The sequence below is a fragment of the Pseudorasbora parva genome, chromosome 12 (assembly GCF_024679245.1).
Source record: "Pseudorasbora parva isolate DD20220531a chromosome 12, ASM2467924v1, whole genome shotgun sequence".
Taxonomy (NCBI): Eukaryota; Metazoa; Chordata; class Actinopteri; order Cypriniformes; family Gobionidae; genus Pseudorasbora; species Pseudorasbora parva.
This window is the reverse complement of record NC_090183.1, coordinates 19,842,144-19,860,271: the sequence shown is the minus strand read 5'-3', so window position 1 is coordinate 19,860,271 and position 18,128 is coordinate 19,842,144. Positions and strand designations below refer to the sequence as shown.

Genomic DNA, 18,128 nt, shown 5'->3' with positions numbered 1-18,128 from the left:
ACATATGAAGCCCTGGTTGCCAATTGAGATAGATATGCTAAACATGTAGCATGCAGTGCTACAATTTTGACAATGACAGGAGAAGACATGGCTTACTGTATTTGTTGATGAATCCAAAACTTACCACAGTTGTTTGATGGAGTCTATTTAATAATCCAACTCACCACAGTTGTCTAATGAACTCAGAAAAAAGGAGACCCGGATGCCGGGATGGAAAGCTACCAGGCTAGCGAAAAGCTAACGCATGGTAATTATTTAGATTAAAAGCTAGTGATGTCAAATTTAACTTGATAGGCTATATTTAACACTATATGATGATGAGTAAGTTATATTTAGCAGTGTAGATAACAAAGAAAATATATCAGATAGAGATTCAAACGCAGCTATACAGAGCAACAAACGCGGAGGCAGGCAGGCAGCAGCAGCAGTTCAAATTACCTTTGAACTAAATTGAACTGCTTTCCTTACACGTAATTGCTGAAATCTTAAGTTGTTATACTATTAGTTACCAAAAAAAAGTAATTACTGTAACACAATAAAACCCACACTAGATTCTGTTAAGACAAATTCTGTTAAGAATCCCCAAATTAGTCATTTGATCCAAATACATTTTATTGATCATAATTTATTATAACATTTCCCTTTTGAGCTAACATTTTTCCTTTACATCATAGATTTATTGTTTAAATCAAATTTTTTTTAATTTTTAGAAAATTTAAAAAAAGATTTAATTGTCATGGCATGAATTTACAGGAAAAAGATATTCATGAAATAACAAGTGATGCAAATACCAAAACAATCATGAGTGTTATTACCAGACGAGTGTTCACACACTAAATAAAGAAGTACATTTAAAGGGATAGCACCCCAAAATGTAAATTACCCTATGATTTACTCATTCCTAGGTGTATATGAGATTGTTCTTTCAGATGAATAAAATCAGTTATATTAAAAATGTCCTAGCTAATCCAAGCTTTATACTAGGAGTGAATGGCTGCCCAAAATTTGAAGGCCAAAAAAGTGCATCCATACATAATAAAAGTAATACACACAGGGGGTGGGGACTTCTGAAGTTAAGCAATGAGTTTTGGAAACAAAGAAAAATTTCTTTATAAAGCAAAATATATATAAAACTTTATAAAGCAAAATATGTAGCTACCTCTAGACCGTCTTATGTATTTAATTTTCAATGCCTTTCGCAGTTCAAAACACTTATGTCTTGTTAGTTACACTTTTTTTTCATTAGTTGAATACAGAAGGCGATCTGGTGGAATCTAGATATTTTACTTTATAATGTGTTAGATATTGACACTTTTCTTACAAAAATGCATTGCTTTGCTTCAGAAGGCCTTTATTAACTCTGATTGTTGTCTGAAAGAATAATGTCATTATGTCAAACTCTGGCTCTCATTTTTGGGTAAACTATCCCTTTCAGATGGCTAACATTACAGGTTTCTCAAGATTAAGGTCAATAAAGTGGAAGACTATCAGCAGTGGAAGGTCTCATTAAAAAGCTAAGCAAGAAAAGCAATGACAAGCAAGACTTCAAATGTTGTCCTATAAGCAAGTTATTGTCCAAAAAACCTTTCACTATAAACTGGTCAAACCTGATAATGACTTCTGTCTGACTTTTACTTCAGGCCCAACAATGGGTGTTAAAAAACAACTTTTACAAGGACAATGCAAGTATATCTCAAATGGATTACATGTTAAATTGAATCTACCTATTTTCAAGGTACCTCCCTAATGTTTAGCATGAAAGAGAGATGCATTGGTAATTAGTATCTATCCCAGCTTATTTGGCTAGTGATCACTGCAGGGAACTGGTGTCGTACTGGAAAGAGGCCATCTGTAAATGTTTCCGTAAGCATTCCACTTCCAAGTCTCTGAAATACTTATTTTCGTCATTCTGAATGATGATGTTCTGCAGCTCGCCAATCTCTTTCTCCATCTTATTCCTTAACTCTCTTTTCACTTTCTGCAGAGCCTGTTGGAAATACATTCTTTTAGATTTTTTTTTAAGGAGGAATATATTAACTGCTTAATGATTAAAAATGATAAAAGTCAGTATAATTCGCAAGCAGTATAACAAATACTACCATTAGTACATGCCTTATAGAAAAATAAATAGTGATTAAAAAGTGATTACTGGTTTCAGACATAATGACTGCTTAAGGCATACAAGACATATCATAAAATGAGCTTAAAATGATATAAAATGCTCTGTTGCAAGTTCACTGTTGCAACATTGTTGCAAGTGTTTTTTTGTTGTCGTCAGGAAATAATGAAATATACTTCTTATTTATATTAATATATACAGGGCTTGACATTATTATTATTTTTTGCTCACCAGCCACTGTGCCTAGTGGTTTTCCAAAGTGCAGCCACTCACAACATTTTGTTGTTGGCTATATGTAAAAGACCACTGTACACACCAAAATCAAGTCAACATGAAATGTATAACATGACAGGTCATCAAATAGGCCTATTATTTATAGCTGACAAGGTTGTATGTAAAGCAACTTAATCTAGACAGAGAAAATATATAGAGTAAATACAATTTATTCTCAAGCAATATTTCTCGTAAGTGTTCCATCAGCTATGTCATTTAAATCTAGCATATTTTGTGTCCAAACTCATTAAGTAGTCTAGTGAAATACATATCCATATTTTCATGTGATTTGAGTTTATAGTTTATTATTTGAGTATAGGGTAAGTGCTTTCTGGTAACAGTTGATATTTTAAATCACCAAAACAAACACGCCCCTATTTTGATAGCTCCGCCCCACATATAGATAACACAGGCAACGACCATGGTGGAATCTGTGTTACTATGGTAATCCAGGTCGAATGTTCAACGAAAAAGTAATCTTTTCCATCCCAAATACACAAACAGTTCTCATGAACAACTCTAGGCAAGAGCACAACTATTAACGATCATATTAACATTATGACAAGAAAAAAAAACCTATTTATGACTTAAATGATACACTGTAATAAATTCCACATACAAAGTGCTACAAAGAATGTTAGAGGATATTTAACAAATTATGACTCGATGGTTAAACAAACAAAAATGCATTTATAGGCACTCCAACACTTCTTCAGCGATAAGCATTAAAGGGGTACTTCAGCGCTGGGAAGATTCATCTTTATTTAAACTGGGTCATTAATGTAGTAGAAATGTGAAATTATTTTTGAATTTGGTGCCTTCTAGACTGAGAAAAGACATAAAAATGTATTTTTGTCTCATGGGGATGAAAGACAATAAGTTGAAGAACAGACACTACAATTAAATACTGAACGTGTCTGTTCAATATAATGAGTGAGTCACCGCACAAGTGTCACAGCACAAATGCTGCAGGAGTCATATTACATTTACTGCCATAAATAAGCTCTCGTGATGAGAGCTGAGGTAATCGCAACCATAAACATTCACAGCGCGTGTTTAGTCTGGCGCGTTTTCAGTTCATGCCTTTGGAAGCTTAATTATTTTGAGAAGTTAAAACACGTACATTGCTCTGCATATGGAGCTAGAAATATGACAAAATGATCTGAATTTAAATTGTATAAATCTGAATTATTGACAAGTGTGATCTAACAAAATTGAATATTATGTTGCATTTTACATAGTACTGAATTTTAATTTTTTAAATGTTGAATATAGAACCTTTGAAATTGAACACATCTGAAATGTTTTTTGTTCTGAATCATAGACTGCAAATATTCAGTTTTGGAAAATACAGATTCAAGATTTCAGATGAAGAAGAAATTCAGTTTCAAAATTAAATATTCTAAAATTCAAACCGCAGAAATTCAGATCTTACAGAAAGTAGGCCAGATGTCATCATCAGGGAAGAGTAAAGAATGTCAGAAAAGTCAAATGGAGCACCATCTGATCATTTAATTTCTTATTTGTAATGGAATAAAGAGAAGATCAAACGGCCCTTTTATACTTATTTGTTTATTTTAGATTAATGCCCGGAAAAAAGAGATTCCGGCTAAATTTCTAATTTTTCGTGCGTGATTTACAAATCGCTGAATAGTGAAGAAAATCTAAATTCTTTGACATCATCTGTCGTTCTCCAGGGCTGAATCCAAAATTGCCCCCTAAACCCTCACTATTCCTTACGTTAGTCCACTAATACAGTTAACTTGAAGGAGTGAATGAATGTAGATCCGATGAGGTTTCTTTTGGGGGTGGGGGGTTAAGTTGTTAACAATGATAATGGGAAATGCTCTAATGTGGCATGACCTATTTTTTAACATTCTATGGGCATGACATTCACAGATCACTGTAGCCCTCAAGCAAAAGGCAGCTTTGCCTTTCATGAGCCATGACATGAGCCAATCACCTCCGCTTTACAGCATGAGAGACATCATGAATTAACACACTGGCTGTCTGTAAGGGTTCGAGTTCGACATTATCTTTGTCTGGGACAAATGAAAGAGGGTTTTACTTTCCCGACCGGACAAATAAAACATTAAAATAACCAGAAACATGAGAATGATTCAGATTTTAATTTATTATTATATTCAATGTAAACAGCGCTTGATAATGGAGTGTATCTCTGGTAACAAAGTCGCGTTGAGGCTGGCGCTGCCTGTCTCTTTGTGAGAGACATTCGTGGAGAAATCAAAACAAGTGAGCAGCAATATAAACGGAGCTGTTTTGCTGAACATTATCACGATTGCAAATACATTGTAATTGTGAATTGTGAAGCATAATTCATTATTAGGTACTTACATTTTAGACTCAAACTACTTTTTTTTGTTCTATTTCAACCACGATTTCAATAGTTCCAAAGGAACAACACTCAGCATGGTGTTTTGTACTGAATGATTCAGCATTTTGAATGAATCATTTGAATGAACGACTCAATGACTCACTCATTAAGACGATCACTTGCTGCCACCTACTGGCGGTTTAGTTTCATGTATCATTGCATTTTTTTATTTGTATATTAAAACATTTAGAACATAAATCTCATAACATTATTTATTGCCGTTTTATTTTTGCAGTTTGAATTAATTAATTTGATTAATAACAGCCCTAGTGTCTTACTGTTATAACTGCATTTATTAATCAAATGTAAGATGATGCATACATTTAATATGATTTAAAAAAAAGGCCTTTATAAAATTAAATAACGCCCTGGGCTAAATATCACAAATATGCAGATTTAAGTAGGCCTATGTAAAAGCTGATAGAACACTGATGAGAATATTGCTTCAAAATCAATATATTTATACCACTCAATACTCTGTACAGTACATACAATTTGCTATGTACTCTACCTGATAGGCCGGAAGTTAATCAATATCAAATCAAATTTTGAAACTTGTGATAATGCCCAGCGCTATAGTGTAAAGGTTTTTTACTTGAAGCAAATGCTACCTTTACCTTTATTTTCTTGTCAGAGTGCACCAAAATGCTTTGTTTACATATTAAAAACTACTGGGAGGCAATGCCCCAGAGAGCCCCCTAAATGTATTTAATTCGGAAACATGTCACCTTTTTCACCACTTGTTAGTTTGCAGGTATGTATTTGAGGGTATAGGGGGCGATTTCAGATTCAGCCCAGGTCTGTTCAACAAAATAGTAGTCTTATAGCAGTAGTAGACTACTGCTTCTTAAACTGTACAGGGCAGGTCCTAGATCAGGCAACTTTTCTGTGCAACTTAACGTGTTACACAGAAAAAAAATTGTGTATCCAATATATAAAATATTAATCAGCACCCGGCCTGTTTTATTTAATTGTGCGGTAAACCACACGAAAAATGAGAAAGCTAACTGAAATATCTTTTTCCGTGCATTAATCTAAAATAAACAAAAAAGTATAAAAGGGCTGTTTGATCTTCTCTTTATTCCATTACAAATAGGAAATTAAATGATCAGATGGTGCTCCTTTTGACTTTTCTGACATCCTTTACTCTTCCCTGATGATGACCTCTGGCCTACTTTCTGTAAGATCTGAATTTCTGCGGTTTGAATTTTAGAATATTGAATTTGATGATCTGAATTTCTTCTTCATCTGAAATCTTGAATCTGTATTTTCAAAAACTGAATATTTGCAGTCTATTAATTCAGAACAAAATATCTGCTGTTTGAAAATACATGTCTATACAATTTCGAGATAAAAACATTTCAGATGTGTTCAATTTCAAAGGTTCTATATTCAACATTTGTCATATTTCTAGCTCCATATCCGCACAGCTCCCTTTACATGCAAGATGAGCTGTGAGTGCGATCTCCAACCCCCATGTGCGGGTTGAAAACATGCGGAAATAGCTCCCTCTGCTGGCTTAAGTCTTTGGCCAAAAATTCCTCAGATGACGCAAATATCGTCAATTTGTGTCATCTGAGGAATTTTTCCAGAAATAAAATGCATACATCACTTGTCTCAGCGGCAATATGAAGAGGGGAATCACAATCATTTGAATATACTTCAGGGTATATATACAAAGCTATATGCTAATCGCTGAAGTAACCCTTTAAGCTTTTTATCAGTAGAAATCCAGTAGTATATTTGAATGATTGTGCTTGAACTCGTTATCAGTATAAAAGATACATCTCCACAACCTCAAACAGTCAGACTCCAAAATCTACTATGGCCAAGACCAAAATGCTGTCAAAGGACACCAGAAACAAAATTGTAGACCTGGCTGGTAAGACGGAATCTGCAATAGGTAAGCAGCTTGGATGTGAAGAAATCAACTGTGGGAGCAATTATTAAAAAATGGAGGACATACAAGACCACTGATAATCTCCCTTGATCTGGGGCTCCATGCAAGATCTTAGATCAGATCCACACGGGGGGACCTAGTGAATGACCTGCAGAGAGCTGGGATCAAAGTAACAAAGGCTACCATCAGTAACACACTATGCTGCCAGGGATTCAAATTCTGCAGTGCTAGATGTGTCCCCTTGCTTAAGCCTGTACATGTCCTGGCCCATCTGAAGTTTGCTAGAGATCCAGATGATCCAGAAGAGCCAAGAGGACTGGGAGAATGTCATATGGTCAAATGAAACCAAAATACAACTTTTTGGTAAAAACTCAGTTTGTTGGGTTTAGAGGAGAAAGAATGCTGAGTTGACCCATACCTCAGGGATGCAAACACATATATGTGAAAATGCCTTTTATTTATAAAATATGACTTATGTAAAAACCATACTAACAATATAAGTACATCTCAGGAAACATTATAAAATAATTTTAAAAATCCATGCTATGGGGGACCTTTAAGCAAATTATGACCCATAAACTGGATTAACTATATTCTCTACAAAAAAGCGCTTTTATGGATACATTAGAACTACAAAATTAAAATGTATAAGTTCTTGCAGCTCTATCTCAAATAATATTTTTTTGAGAACAGTTTTACATGTATAATGCATGTGAAAAGACTAGAAAGTAGGGTGACCACCTGCTAATAAGCCCAAAGGGTTTAACAAAGGATATGTTTCTGAGGGACAATTGGGGACACTGCCTGGCTAGCCGGTGCCCCAACCCAAGGGCAGACGGGCAGATAGTGGTTTACCTATTTCTAGCACATAGCACCTTACATGGTATATTAATAATGCCCTATTCCCCTAAACATGTGTAGGCTAATTGCTGATGTATGCTCATGAATAGGCCAACCAATGTGTATTTTTAACATAATATTTTGAACGTTCAATGAATTGACAGATGCACTTCCACTTACAATTTACTTTAGCTATTTTATTTTAATTAAATTCACTTTAAATAAATTATAATATAAAATTATAGGATTAACATAAATTGTAGTTCCGGATGATACATTAAACCGAGGTCCTGACTCTGTGGTCGTTAAAAATCCCAGGATGTTCTTCGATAAAGAGTAGGGGTGTAACCCCGGCATCCTGGACAAATTTGCCCATTGGCCCCTGTCCATCATGGCTTCCTAATAATCCCCATATAATGATTGGCCTAATCACTCTGTCTCCTCTCCACCAATAAGCTGGTGTGTGGTGAGCGTTCTGGTGCAATATGGCTGCCGTCGCATCATCCAGGTGGATGCTGCACATTGGTGGAGGCTGAGGAGATTCCCCCCTTCTATATGTAAAGCGCTTTTGGTGTCTAGAAAAGCGCTATATAAATGTAATGAATTATTATTAATTATTATTAATATTGTAGTTGCTCAACACCACAGGAAGAGTAAAAAAAAGAGTTAAATTAAAGTTAAACTAAAAGTAAAGTTAACTCCAGAGGTTCACAGAACGAGAAGGGGAGGAAGGATGGTGAACTTCAATGTTAGTAAAGTCTGCACTGCAAAAAAAAAAAAATGCATTCTTACTTAGTATTTTTGTCTTGTTTCAAGTCTAAATACAGTCTTGTTCAAAATAATAGCAGTACAATGTGTCTAACCAGAATAATCAAGGTTTTTAGTATATTTTTTATTGCTACGTGGCAAACAAGTTACCAGTAGGTTCAGTAGATTGTCAGAAAACAAACAAGACCCAGCATTCATGATATGCACGCTCTTAAGGCTGTGCAATTGGGCAATTAGTTGAAAGGGGTGTGTTCAAAAAAATAGCAGTGTCTACCTTTGACTGTACAAACTCAAAACTATTTTGTACAAACATTTTTTTTTTTTCTTCTGGGATTTAGCAATCCTGTGAATCACTAAACTAATATTTAGTTGTATGACCACAGTTTTTTAAAACTGCTTGACATCTGTGTGGCATGGAGTCAACCAACTTGTGGCACCTCTCAGCTGTTATTCCACTCCATGATTCTTTAACAACATTCCACAATTCATTCACATTTCTTGGTTTTGCTTCAGAAACAGCATTTTTGATATCACCCCACAAGTTCTCAATTGGATTAAGGTCTGGAGATTGGGCTGGCCACTCCATAACATTAATTTTGTTGGTTTGGAACCAAGACTTTGCCCATTTACTAGTGTGTTTTGGGTCATTGTCTTGTTGAAACAACCGTTTCAAGGGCATGTCCTCTTCAGCATAGGGCAACATGACCTCTTCAAGTATTTTAACATATGCAAACTGATCCATGATCCCTGGTATGCGATAAATAGGCCCAACAGGAGAAACATGCCCATATCATGATGCTTGCACCTCCATGCTTCACTGTCTTCACTGTGTACTGTGGCTTGAATTCAGAGTTTGGGGGTCGTCTCACAAACTGCCTGTGGCCCTTGGACACAAAAAGAACAATTTTACTCTCATCAGTCCACAAAATGTTCCTCCATTTCTCTTTAGGCCAGTTGATGTGTTCTTTGGCAAATTGTAACCTCTTCTGCACATGCCTTTTTTTTAACAGAGGGACTTTGTTGAATTCTTGAAAATAGATTAGCTTCACACAGACGTCTTCTAACTGTCACAGTACTTACAGGTAACTCCAGACTGTCTTTGATCATCCTGGAGGTGATCATTGGCTGAGCCTTTGCCATTCTGGTTATTCTTCTATCCATTTTGATGGTTGTCTTCCGTTTTCTTCCACGTCTCTCTGGTTTTGCTCTCCATTTTAAGGCATTGGAGATCATTTTAGCTGAACAGCCTATCATTTTTTGCACCTCTTTATAGGTTTTCCCCTCTCTAATCAACTTTTTAATCAAAGTACGCTGTTCTTCTGAACAATGTCTTGAACGACCCATTTTCCTCAGCTTTCAAATGCATGTTCAACAAGTGTTGGCTTCATCCTTAAATAGGGGCCACCTGATTCACACCTGTTTCTTCACAAAATTGATGACCTCATTGATTGAATGCCACACTGCTATTTTTTTGAACACACCCCTTTCAACTAATTCAACTAATTGCCCAATTGCACAGCCTTAAGAGCGTGCATATCATGAATGCTGGGTCTCATTTGTTTTCTGAGAATCTACTGAACCTACTGGTAACTTGTTTGCCACGTAGCAATAAAAAAAAATATACGAAAAACCTTGATTATTCTGGTTAGTCATATTGTACTGCTATTATTTTGAACAAGACTGTATCTAAAAATTCTTGCATTAAGAAACATTTCCTAGACATGTAAAATGATTGTCTTTTTTTGGGAAAAAAATACTCAAAATCAAGCAAAATAATATGCCAATGGGGTAAGAAAAATAATCTTGTTTTCTGTTTGAATTAAGATTATTTTTCTTACCCCATTGGCAGATTATTTGTCTTATTTTAAGCAAAAACTCTCTTCGTTTTGAGTTATTTGTTCCCAAAACAAGACAATTACTCTTGCTTGATATGTTTTTTTATATTTTGTCAAGAAACAAGACAAAAATACTAAGTAAAAAAGGCATTTTTTGCAGTGTGAGTCTGTGTCGTTTGACATCGTATTTTACTCTCCATGTCCGATTGAGAAAGACGCTTTGCAAAGGTCACAAAAAGCTCTCTCGGTATCCACCTCAACACCTTTCAGTCACAAATATTCATTTTCCCAGTCTTCTTGTACCCACTCCTTCTCTTTTTAATTGATGATGGTGGTGCCTCAGACTCCATTTTTCGAATAGGATAGAGCATTGATAGACAAATAGGATCTAGAATTACAATTGGAATTTGAATTAAAGGAAGCAGAATTTAAATTCAATACAAATATATATATATATATATATATATATATATATATATATATATATACATACATACATACATACATACATACATACATACATACACACACACACACACACACACACACACACACGTCCATCTTGTGTCCGTGTACTTTGCGTTCATTCGTTTTTTCAATTTAATATCAAGTTGAAAAATTAGAAAATGCCTCATTTATCGTTTAAAAAAAAAAAAAAAACGAGAATTCGACTTGATTTTAAATGTTTAGTTTCAGGGACATAAAATGGATAAAAGGCTTGAATATTCGATTTCCACATGTGGGCTTTCAAGAAACGCCCCTTTCCGCTGATTTGACAAACAAAGATCAACCTGCGCCATTTTCAGTGTTTCCACAGTTTCGTGCAGAATAACATTCTTCCGCTAGCCTGACGTGGTCATACTCAATTCTAGTCAGAATATGAGTCTGGTTCTGCTACATTGGGCTGTGATTATGGGGCGTGTTTCAACCGAACCAGGAAAGACATCAATTGGATAGAGCTACAACCAATCAGAGCAACGAAGCGACGCATTGTCAAATGTCAACATAGTTCAACTGCACTGTGTTGCCAAGTCCGCGTTTTTTCCCCGTGGGTTGTTTTCTATGTCCACGGGTTGAAGCGACTATTATGTGATATATAGACCCATGAGTGCGAATTTTAGCAGGAACCTTGCCAAAATGACACACATTTTACCCCCTAAACGCCATTTCCCCCCCGGAGAACCCCAGAGAAGCTATTGTTTAGGGCTAGTAGTTGGCGGGTTTTGTTGTAAAAACTTGGCAACCCTGTCTGCACGTGCGCTGAAATCAGGTTGGAATACACAATCTTTGCCGGTGTTGTAAAAAAAATAGAATAATTTAATGATACACAGAGTACTTTACAAAAGAAAAAAAGAAAAAAAAAGGCTGATCCAGTAGTGTGCTATCTATCTTTAATAACACGATCGCTTGGGGTGGGAAATATGACCAACAAAAGTAAACCAAAGCAAAAAGCAATTGCTTAATAGAAGTAAAAAGTTTTCAAGTAATTACATAAGTAATCGGTCAGTAATAAAATATATACTTATTAGGACAATAGTACAAATAAATACAACATAAATATGCATATCTACAAAGAGGAACACTTTTTTAGAAATAGGGCTTATTCAACTTCTTTAGACATTTAGATATGTGGGCAAATGCATTTGTCTCAGTGCATGCATTGTTTAAGTTTGGCAGGGTCGCCGCTAGCTTAGCTAAAATGCATTTCCCCACATATCTAAATGTAGCAAAGTTGAATAAGGCCTATTTCTAAAAAAGTTGGAGTGTTCCTTTAAGTGTAAGTGCTGTTTTCCCCATTTGTTTTGTTGTTAAGCTATATTAGTTTAATTTCAGTTTGAGAACTTACTAATGCGCAGATCCAGTACTTATTGACATGTCCCAAACTTTTTTAACTCAAATCAGGATATAGACATATGCATAATGTGTATATTTGATGCTTCAAGAGTAACGAGGCTAATGAGCATAACACTTAATTTAGCTTAATTCAAACAGAAATAACACATTCAATACACTCGCGCGAGCGCTGACAGGCAGCAAACACACGCAGCCTGACATCGGAGTTCACATCACTGTTATTATTTTTTTTAGTGCAATCGGGTATTTATTTGGTCATTATGCAAGATGGTGAGAGATTCGCCTTCGCGTTCACAATCGCGGAACTGCAACTGCAAGAACCGTCAGACTCAGCTGAAGAATAAAATCCGTTTTATGTGTCTGTGGGGTACGATCAGAAATAGTGATGTCCGGTTCGCGAACGAATCGTTCTTTTTAACCGGATCTTTATAGTGAACCGGTCGAACCAGTTCACCAAATCGAACTGAATCGTTCTAAACGGTTCGCGTCTCAAATCAGGGCTGATCCCACAAGTTACTGTAGTTATTAACTTTCTGCCATCAGTGACAGTCTCTCAAACTAGAAATAAAACGAATATCTTGAAGTAGATGCTGTAACTCCAATCGTTAGCTGAAGTGAGACATGTTTTGTTAAGAGATCTGATGAACTCACGAGCAGCTGATACTGAGCATGCGCGTGTAACCGAACGTACCGGTTGTCGGATCCTCGGATCAGCAGTACAGAATCAAAAAACGTTTCTGTCAGACACGTTCGATACTGAGAACCGATGAGCTGATGAGCTGCGCATGCGTGTTATTTGTTCAGAGGAACGAAATGCAGGTTAAGTGTATAAAACTAATCACGTTTGGAAACATCATAACAAAGCTGTCACTGTATTATTATAAGTGTATCACTGTATTAAAGACGTAAAAGAACCGGTGATCTGGTTTTTTTAACCGGATCATGGAAATGAACTGTCCGAAAGAACCGGTTCGCGGAAAAGAACCGAACTTCCCATCACTAATCAGAAAGAGGCTTGTGCCAATAACACGAAAGCTGATTGGCTGCAATATAAGAAGCATGCTTGTCTAATTTGTAGTTGTAATAGAGCGAACAATAGTTGGTCTAGCAAAAGAAAGAACTACAAACACCACGGAACAAACACACACACACACACGCACACACACACACACACGTGCGCGCTTGCAGCGGGAGGCGAGAGCATTTCAATGAGGTAGCGTTACATGGACGTAGGAAAATTAAGACCTGTTTAACATTATTTAAGACCTAGAACGCAATGCTTCGGCAAATTTAAAACTTTTTAAGGCCTTATATATTGATTTTGAAATGTAATACTTTTTAGGACTTTTTAAGACTCCGCGGGGACCCTGCGAACTGTGTCTGTTCGGGGGTAATTACTCCTCTATGGAGCAAGGCCAGACTGAACTGCCTGACCTAAAAAAATTATGGGCGGGGCTAAGTTCGGCTGGCATGCAGGCTATTCTTCCGCTGCTGGACTGATTATTAAAGTGTTTAATAATCTCTCTCATCAAACAACCGGACTAATGCTTTGACACAGATTGCACTGGACAGGGACTATAAGGGTTTTCTTCTCTATAGAGAGAAGGATGGATACATGGATACGACAACCAACGTGCTAGAGAAATATTAGCTGAATATTTCAGAAATATTAATGTAGGTTACCTCGCATCTGCACCCACATTACCCATCAGCTTACTTCTTTGACACACCACTGTTTTATTGAGTTCAACTATCAAAATCTGTGTGGCAAAAGCTGCGTGACCAACTGGACAACACGCAGATGCAGTTACATGTAGCGAATCGCATCAGTATTTAAATGTAAATATGCAGTAGGCATAACTTTTATTTCAGACATTACACTGAGTTTTAAACAAGGGATGAAGCTGAAATCAAATGAATTAATGCTATTGCAAAATAAAGCCACAGAACTGTTGTGGGGCTGACTCACTGGACAGTGCTGTTCATGAATGAATCTGATTCTTTATAAGAATCGGTTGAATGAATAATTCAATGTCCCATTGATATCCACTTGCTTGATTCCTGAATCAGCATTTTTAAACGAATTGGTTGAATGAGTGACTAAAACATTAAACAGTATTATGAGTGACTATTATTAAGACAGTTATGTGCTGCCACCACTGGGGTCTTAATTACTCTTATAATCTAAGTATAGTTTAATTTTTTCCCCCCATTAATTTCATATTTCAAAAGGCTAGGCCTATTCAAATATATTATTTAAATCTCTAATTTCATAACACTATGTAATAGTAATTATGTGTAAATCCTCCTAGCAGAAAAACAGTTTGCAAGATCTAAATGCCACTTCAGAATTTAGATGCAGCTTCTAGTTGATAATGATTTGATTGGATTGGTAACAGAATATTATTATTATTCTTACCTCAGTCTTATTATTCTAATTTAATTTGTCAATAACATTTAAGATTTTCATAAAAGATGACAAACATATTTTTTATAATAAAAAAATAATAGATATAACTGCACTGTTGCATTTACACTTAAATCGATACTGGTCTGCACTTCGCTACAATATATCTGTCACTGTCCGCAGCTTTTGCCACACAGATTTTGATAGTTAAACTCAATAAAACCAGTGGTGTGTCAAAAAAGTAAGCTGATGGGTAATGTGGGTGCAGATGCGAGGTAACTTACATTAATATTTCTGAAATAATCAGCTAATATTTCTCTAGAACGTTGGTTGTTGTTTCCATACCTGAAGAAGAAAACTCTTTCTAGTCCCTGTCCAGCACGATCTGTGTCAAAGCATTAGTGTTTGTTTGATGATAGAGTTTATTAAACACTTTAATAATCCATCCAGCAGATGAAGAATGTTATTCTGCATGAAACTGTGGAAACACAAAGCGGCACGGGTAATTTACAAATAAAAAGTAATTTACAATTGATTAGTTAATGGTGAACTAATAATTTACAAAACATGACAAATTGTTACTTTTTTGTATGTTTTGTAGAATCAGTTATAAATTATTTACAATATATTAGATAATGCTAAACTAATAATTTACAAATTATGACTCATAAATGATGAAGTGATATGCTAACAATTTGCAAATCTGTCGAAAGTTATCTTTAAAAAAAATAGCATGCATAGAGAAGACAGCTGTCTGTACCCTCACAGTCAGCATTTACATTAAAGTACACACTACAAAGTGTTCAACATGTTAGGCATGTTAAATGCATGAATAAATCATTTACAAAGCTTTATCACTCGTTACAAATTATCTGTACATGTAAACAAGGCATTTACAACACTTTCTGCATCCCCTAATCTGTGTTGACTAAAGTGTTGACTAATCATCACTCGTAAATGTCTTAGACATCATTCGTAGATCTTTCTTACCCGTTACAAATAATCTGTACATGTATACAACGCATAATCTAAAGTGTAGACTATTCCTCAATTGTAAATGTTTTGTATATGTCATTTGTAGATTTTTCTCACCCGTTACAAATGCGTCCCCTATAACACATGTACATGTAAAAATTCAATTTGCTATTCCTCACCTGTTGCAAAAGAAATGTGTAAATAGTTAATTCCTGAAAGCATTTAACTCCTATTCATCACGTAACCCTTCCCTAAACCTACCGAATGAGAAATATGAGAAATATGTGTTCAAGAGGGGATCATCATTTCAACAATTAAAACATTATATCAAGATTACTTCAGAAAGATTACTTCGATTACTTCAAGATTACTTCGTATTACTTCAGAAAACTTGGAATGCGACATGAGCTAATACTTTTATACTGTTTTTGGTCAGTTTTTGCAGTAAATACCTGTGACTGTGATTGTACTTTTATTTGCCTGTTACGTGTTTTATATTGTTTAGAAGTGGGTAGGTTTAGGGTAGGAGTGGGGTTAGTTGCTCCAAAATATAAAAGTAGCCTATAAATATTTATAAAATGATGTCTACTTTTACAAATGCAAAGAATTAAATTTGTCTTGATCTGACGCATTGGGATATGCATCAATAAATTATATACTCATCATTTACAAGTGGATCCTCAATTGTTCATCCTTAACAATTTATTGAGGTAATGGTATGCTGACATTTTAGTAATTAATAATATAATTAATTAGTAATAACCATTTACTAAGGCTCTGTTTGATTATTTTATGATATGCTTGTTTTTAAAGATACTAAAGATACTTTATGATTTGTAAATCGTTTGCATATTACTTAATAATTTATGAACGTATAGTCATGATTTGTAAATTATTAGTTTATCAATATCTAATAACTTGTAAATAATGTATAACTGAATCTACAAAACATAAAAAAATGTGTAGTGTTCATAGGGTGGGGAGAAGAGCCAAGGGATGGGGGAACGATGCAACAGATTGTGAGGCCTAACGAATCAGATGTCAGCAGACCTAATCCCAGTCTCTGTCAGTTCCTTGGTGACTTGACACAGAGAGGAAGGGCCAGAAGAATATATATTTATGTGTACATTGAAGGTGTATTAACATGTGATGCCCTGCTAGATACTGGCTCAGAAATTTCTTTGGTTTCACCTGGGTTGTTTAAAAAAACTCACCCAAGTAACCAACTCGCTTGTTAAATGGCTTAAGGTAGAGAGTTGTCAGATCAAGATAACCAGCTACACGCAGGATCAGGCCCCTGTTAACGGGTGTGGGTGGAGTTAACCTTTGGTGAGATGAAGATAGTTCACCCTCTCTACGTTGTTGCCTTTGACACAGAGTAGCTTCTTATTGGCCAGGATCTGCTGAATAGGCTCACACCATTAATTGACTACCACAACTGTCAATTGTGGGCACAAGTCAGAGTCCCACGGCCAATCGAAGAGACTAGCTCTAGTCAGAAGGTATGCAAGGCAGTGGAGGTAGAGAGGACATCCAGCTCAATCAGCTGAAACTGAAGGATACCCACCTTAGTGAAGACTCTCCTGTTGTGAGGGAAATGCAAATCATCAACCCCCAGTCAGCAAACACAGCTCATGAGAACACGATACCCCTAGAGCTGTTAGAAAATGCAAAAAGAAAAATGCATTCTTGTGTGCCCTGGAACTTCTTAACACCCATGTATATAATCCACAAGTGGTGGGAGGCATACATGTTAATGAAGTATTGGTTGAGGATGCTATGGTTGCACTCTGGTCAGAGAAGTCAGTGATGAGTCAGGAACTATATCAAATGTCACAAGAGATGCCTTGCATGATTCCCATGGTAGAGAAGAATCAAAGATTTTGGCTCACTAGTTACCCCTAAACAACAGTTAAGAGTGTTGGAGTTTGCTCTGTCTTCCTTAAGCTTGGCCATAAACAGCTCCAACACTACTTGATTATGGTAACTGACCTGACACATTCAGTATACATTGGTTCTGATGTGTTAGTGAGATTAGGTGTGCAGTTAGACACAGTCAACAACGTGCTGTGGTCCAGGGCCGATATTGGCCCTAATGTATTATCATGTGATCCACACAACATGCGCTCTGGTCAGACAATTCCCCAAGCATGTCAGGTGATGAATGAGTTTGACACAGTGGTTCCTCCCCAAACTGCAGAGGTTCCAGTCAGACTTGTCATAAAAAGGGGTCAAGAAATGAACCAGAGCCTTCTTCCAGCCCTCTTCCAGCTAAGTTTTGCAGTTTGGGACTCACAATTTGTGGTAACCCACAACTTGAACTGTACAACCGTTCAACCTACCTACTTGTACAAAATATCACCAGAGGAAATATTTGCATACCTCCCCACACTCCTCTAGGATACTTGATCGATAGCATGATTTTGAATCAACTATTCCTGTCATAGGAGATCTTCCTGAATTGCCTATAGAGAGAGACAATTGTGAGCAATTATATCTCACCTACCCTACCAAAATGATTTCCATCATAACCTATCCAGGTGTATTTGAGGGAGCTGTGTGTAGAGTAGACTTTGAAAGTGACAGTGATAGTGGTACATACTGTGAAGGCCAAAGAGTTGCAGGCACCAATGAACTGTGAGAAAGATACAGTAAAATGCGCTGAACCATACTCAGAGATTCCTATGATTGTGGAGCCACAGATGTCCATACAGTCCATATTCCCACAGATTCAAATGCCCTGCCCACCTTTGTGCGGCAAT

The 18,128-nt window shown here is 36.1% G+C and overlaps 1 protein-coding gene across 3 annotated transcripts in view; it reads right to left on the bottom strand.

The window, feature by feature from the left end:
* Positions 1–618: 618 nt before the first annotated feature.
* LOC137094135 (centrosomal protein of 95 kDa-like) overlaps positions 619–18,128 on the bottom strand; it is a 210,422-nt gene continuing 192,912 nt past the window's right edge. For 2 of the 3 annotated variants that reach the window (XM_067459432.1, XM_067459433.1), the window contains one exon: positions 619–1,987. In XM_067459432.1, coding sequence (XP_067315533.1) covers positions 1,811–1,987 — 177 coding nt within the window. In that variant the 3' untranslated portion in view covers positions 619–1,810. The remainder of the gene's footprint in view (positions 1,988–18,128) is intronic. The other variant, XR_010908600.1, reaches the window with a different exon arrangement.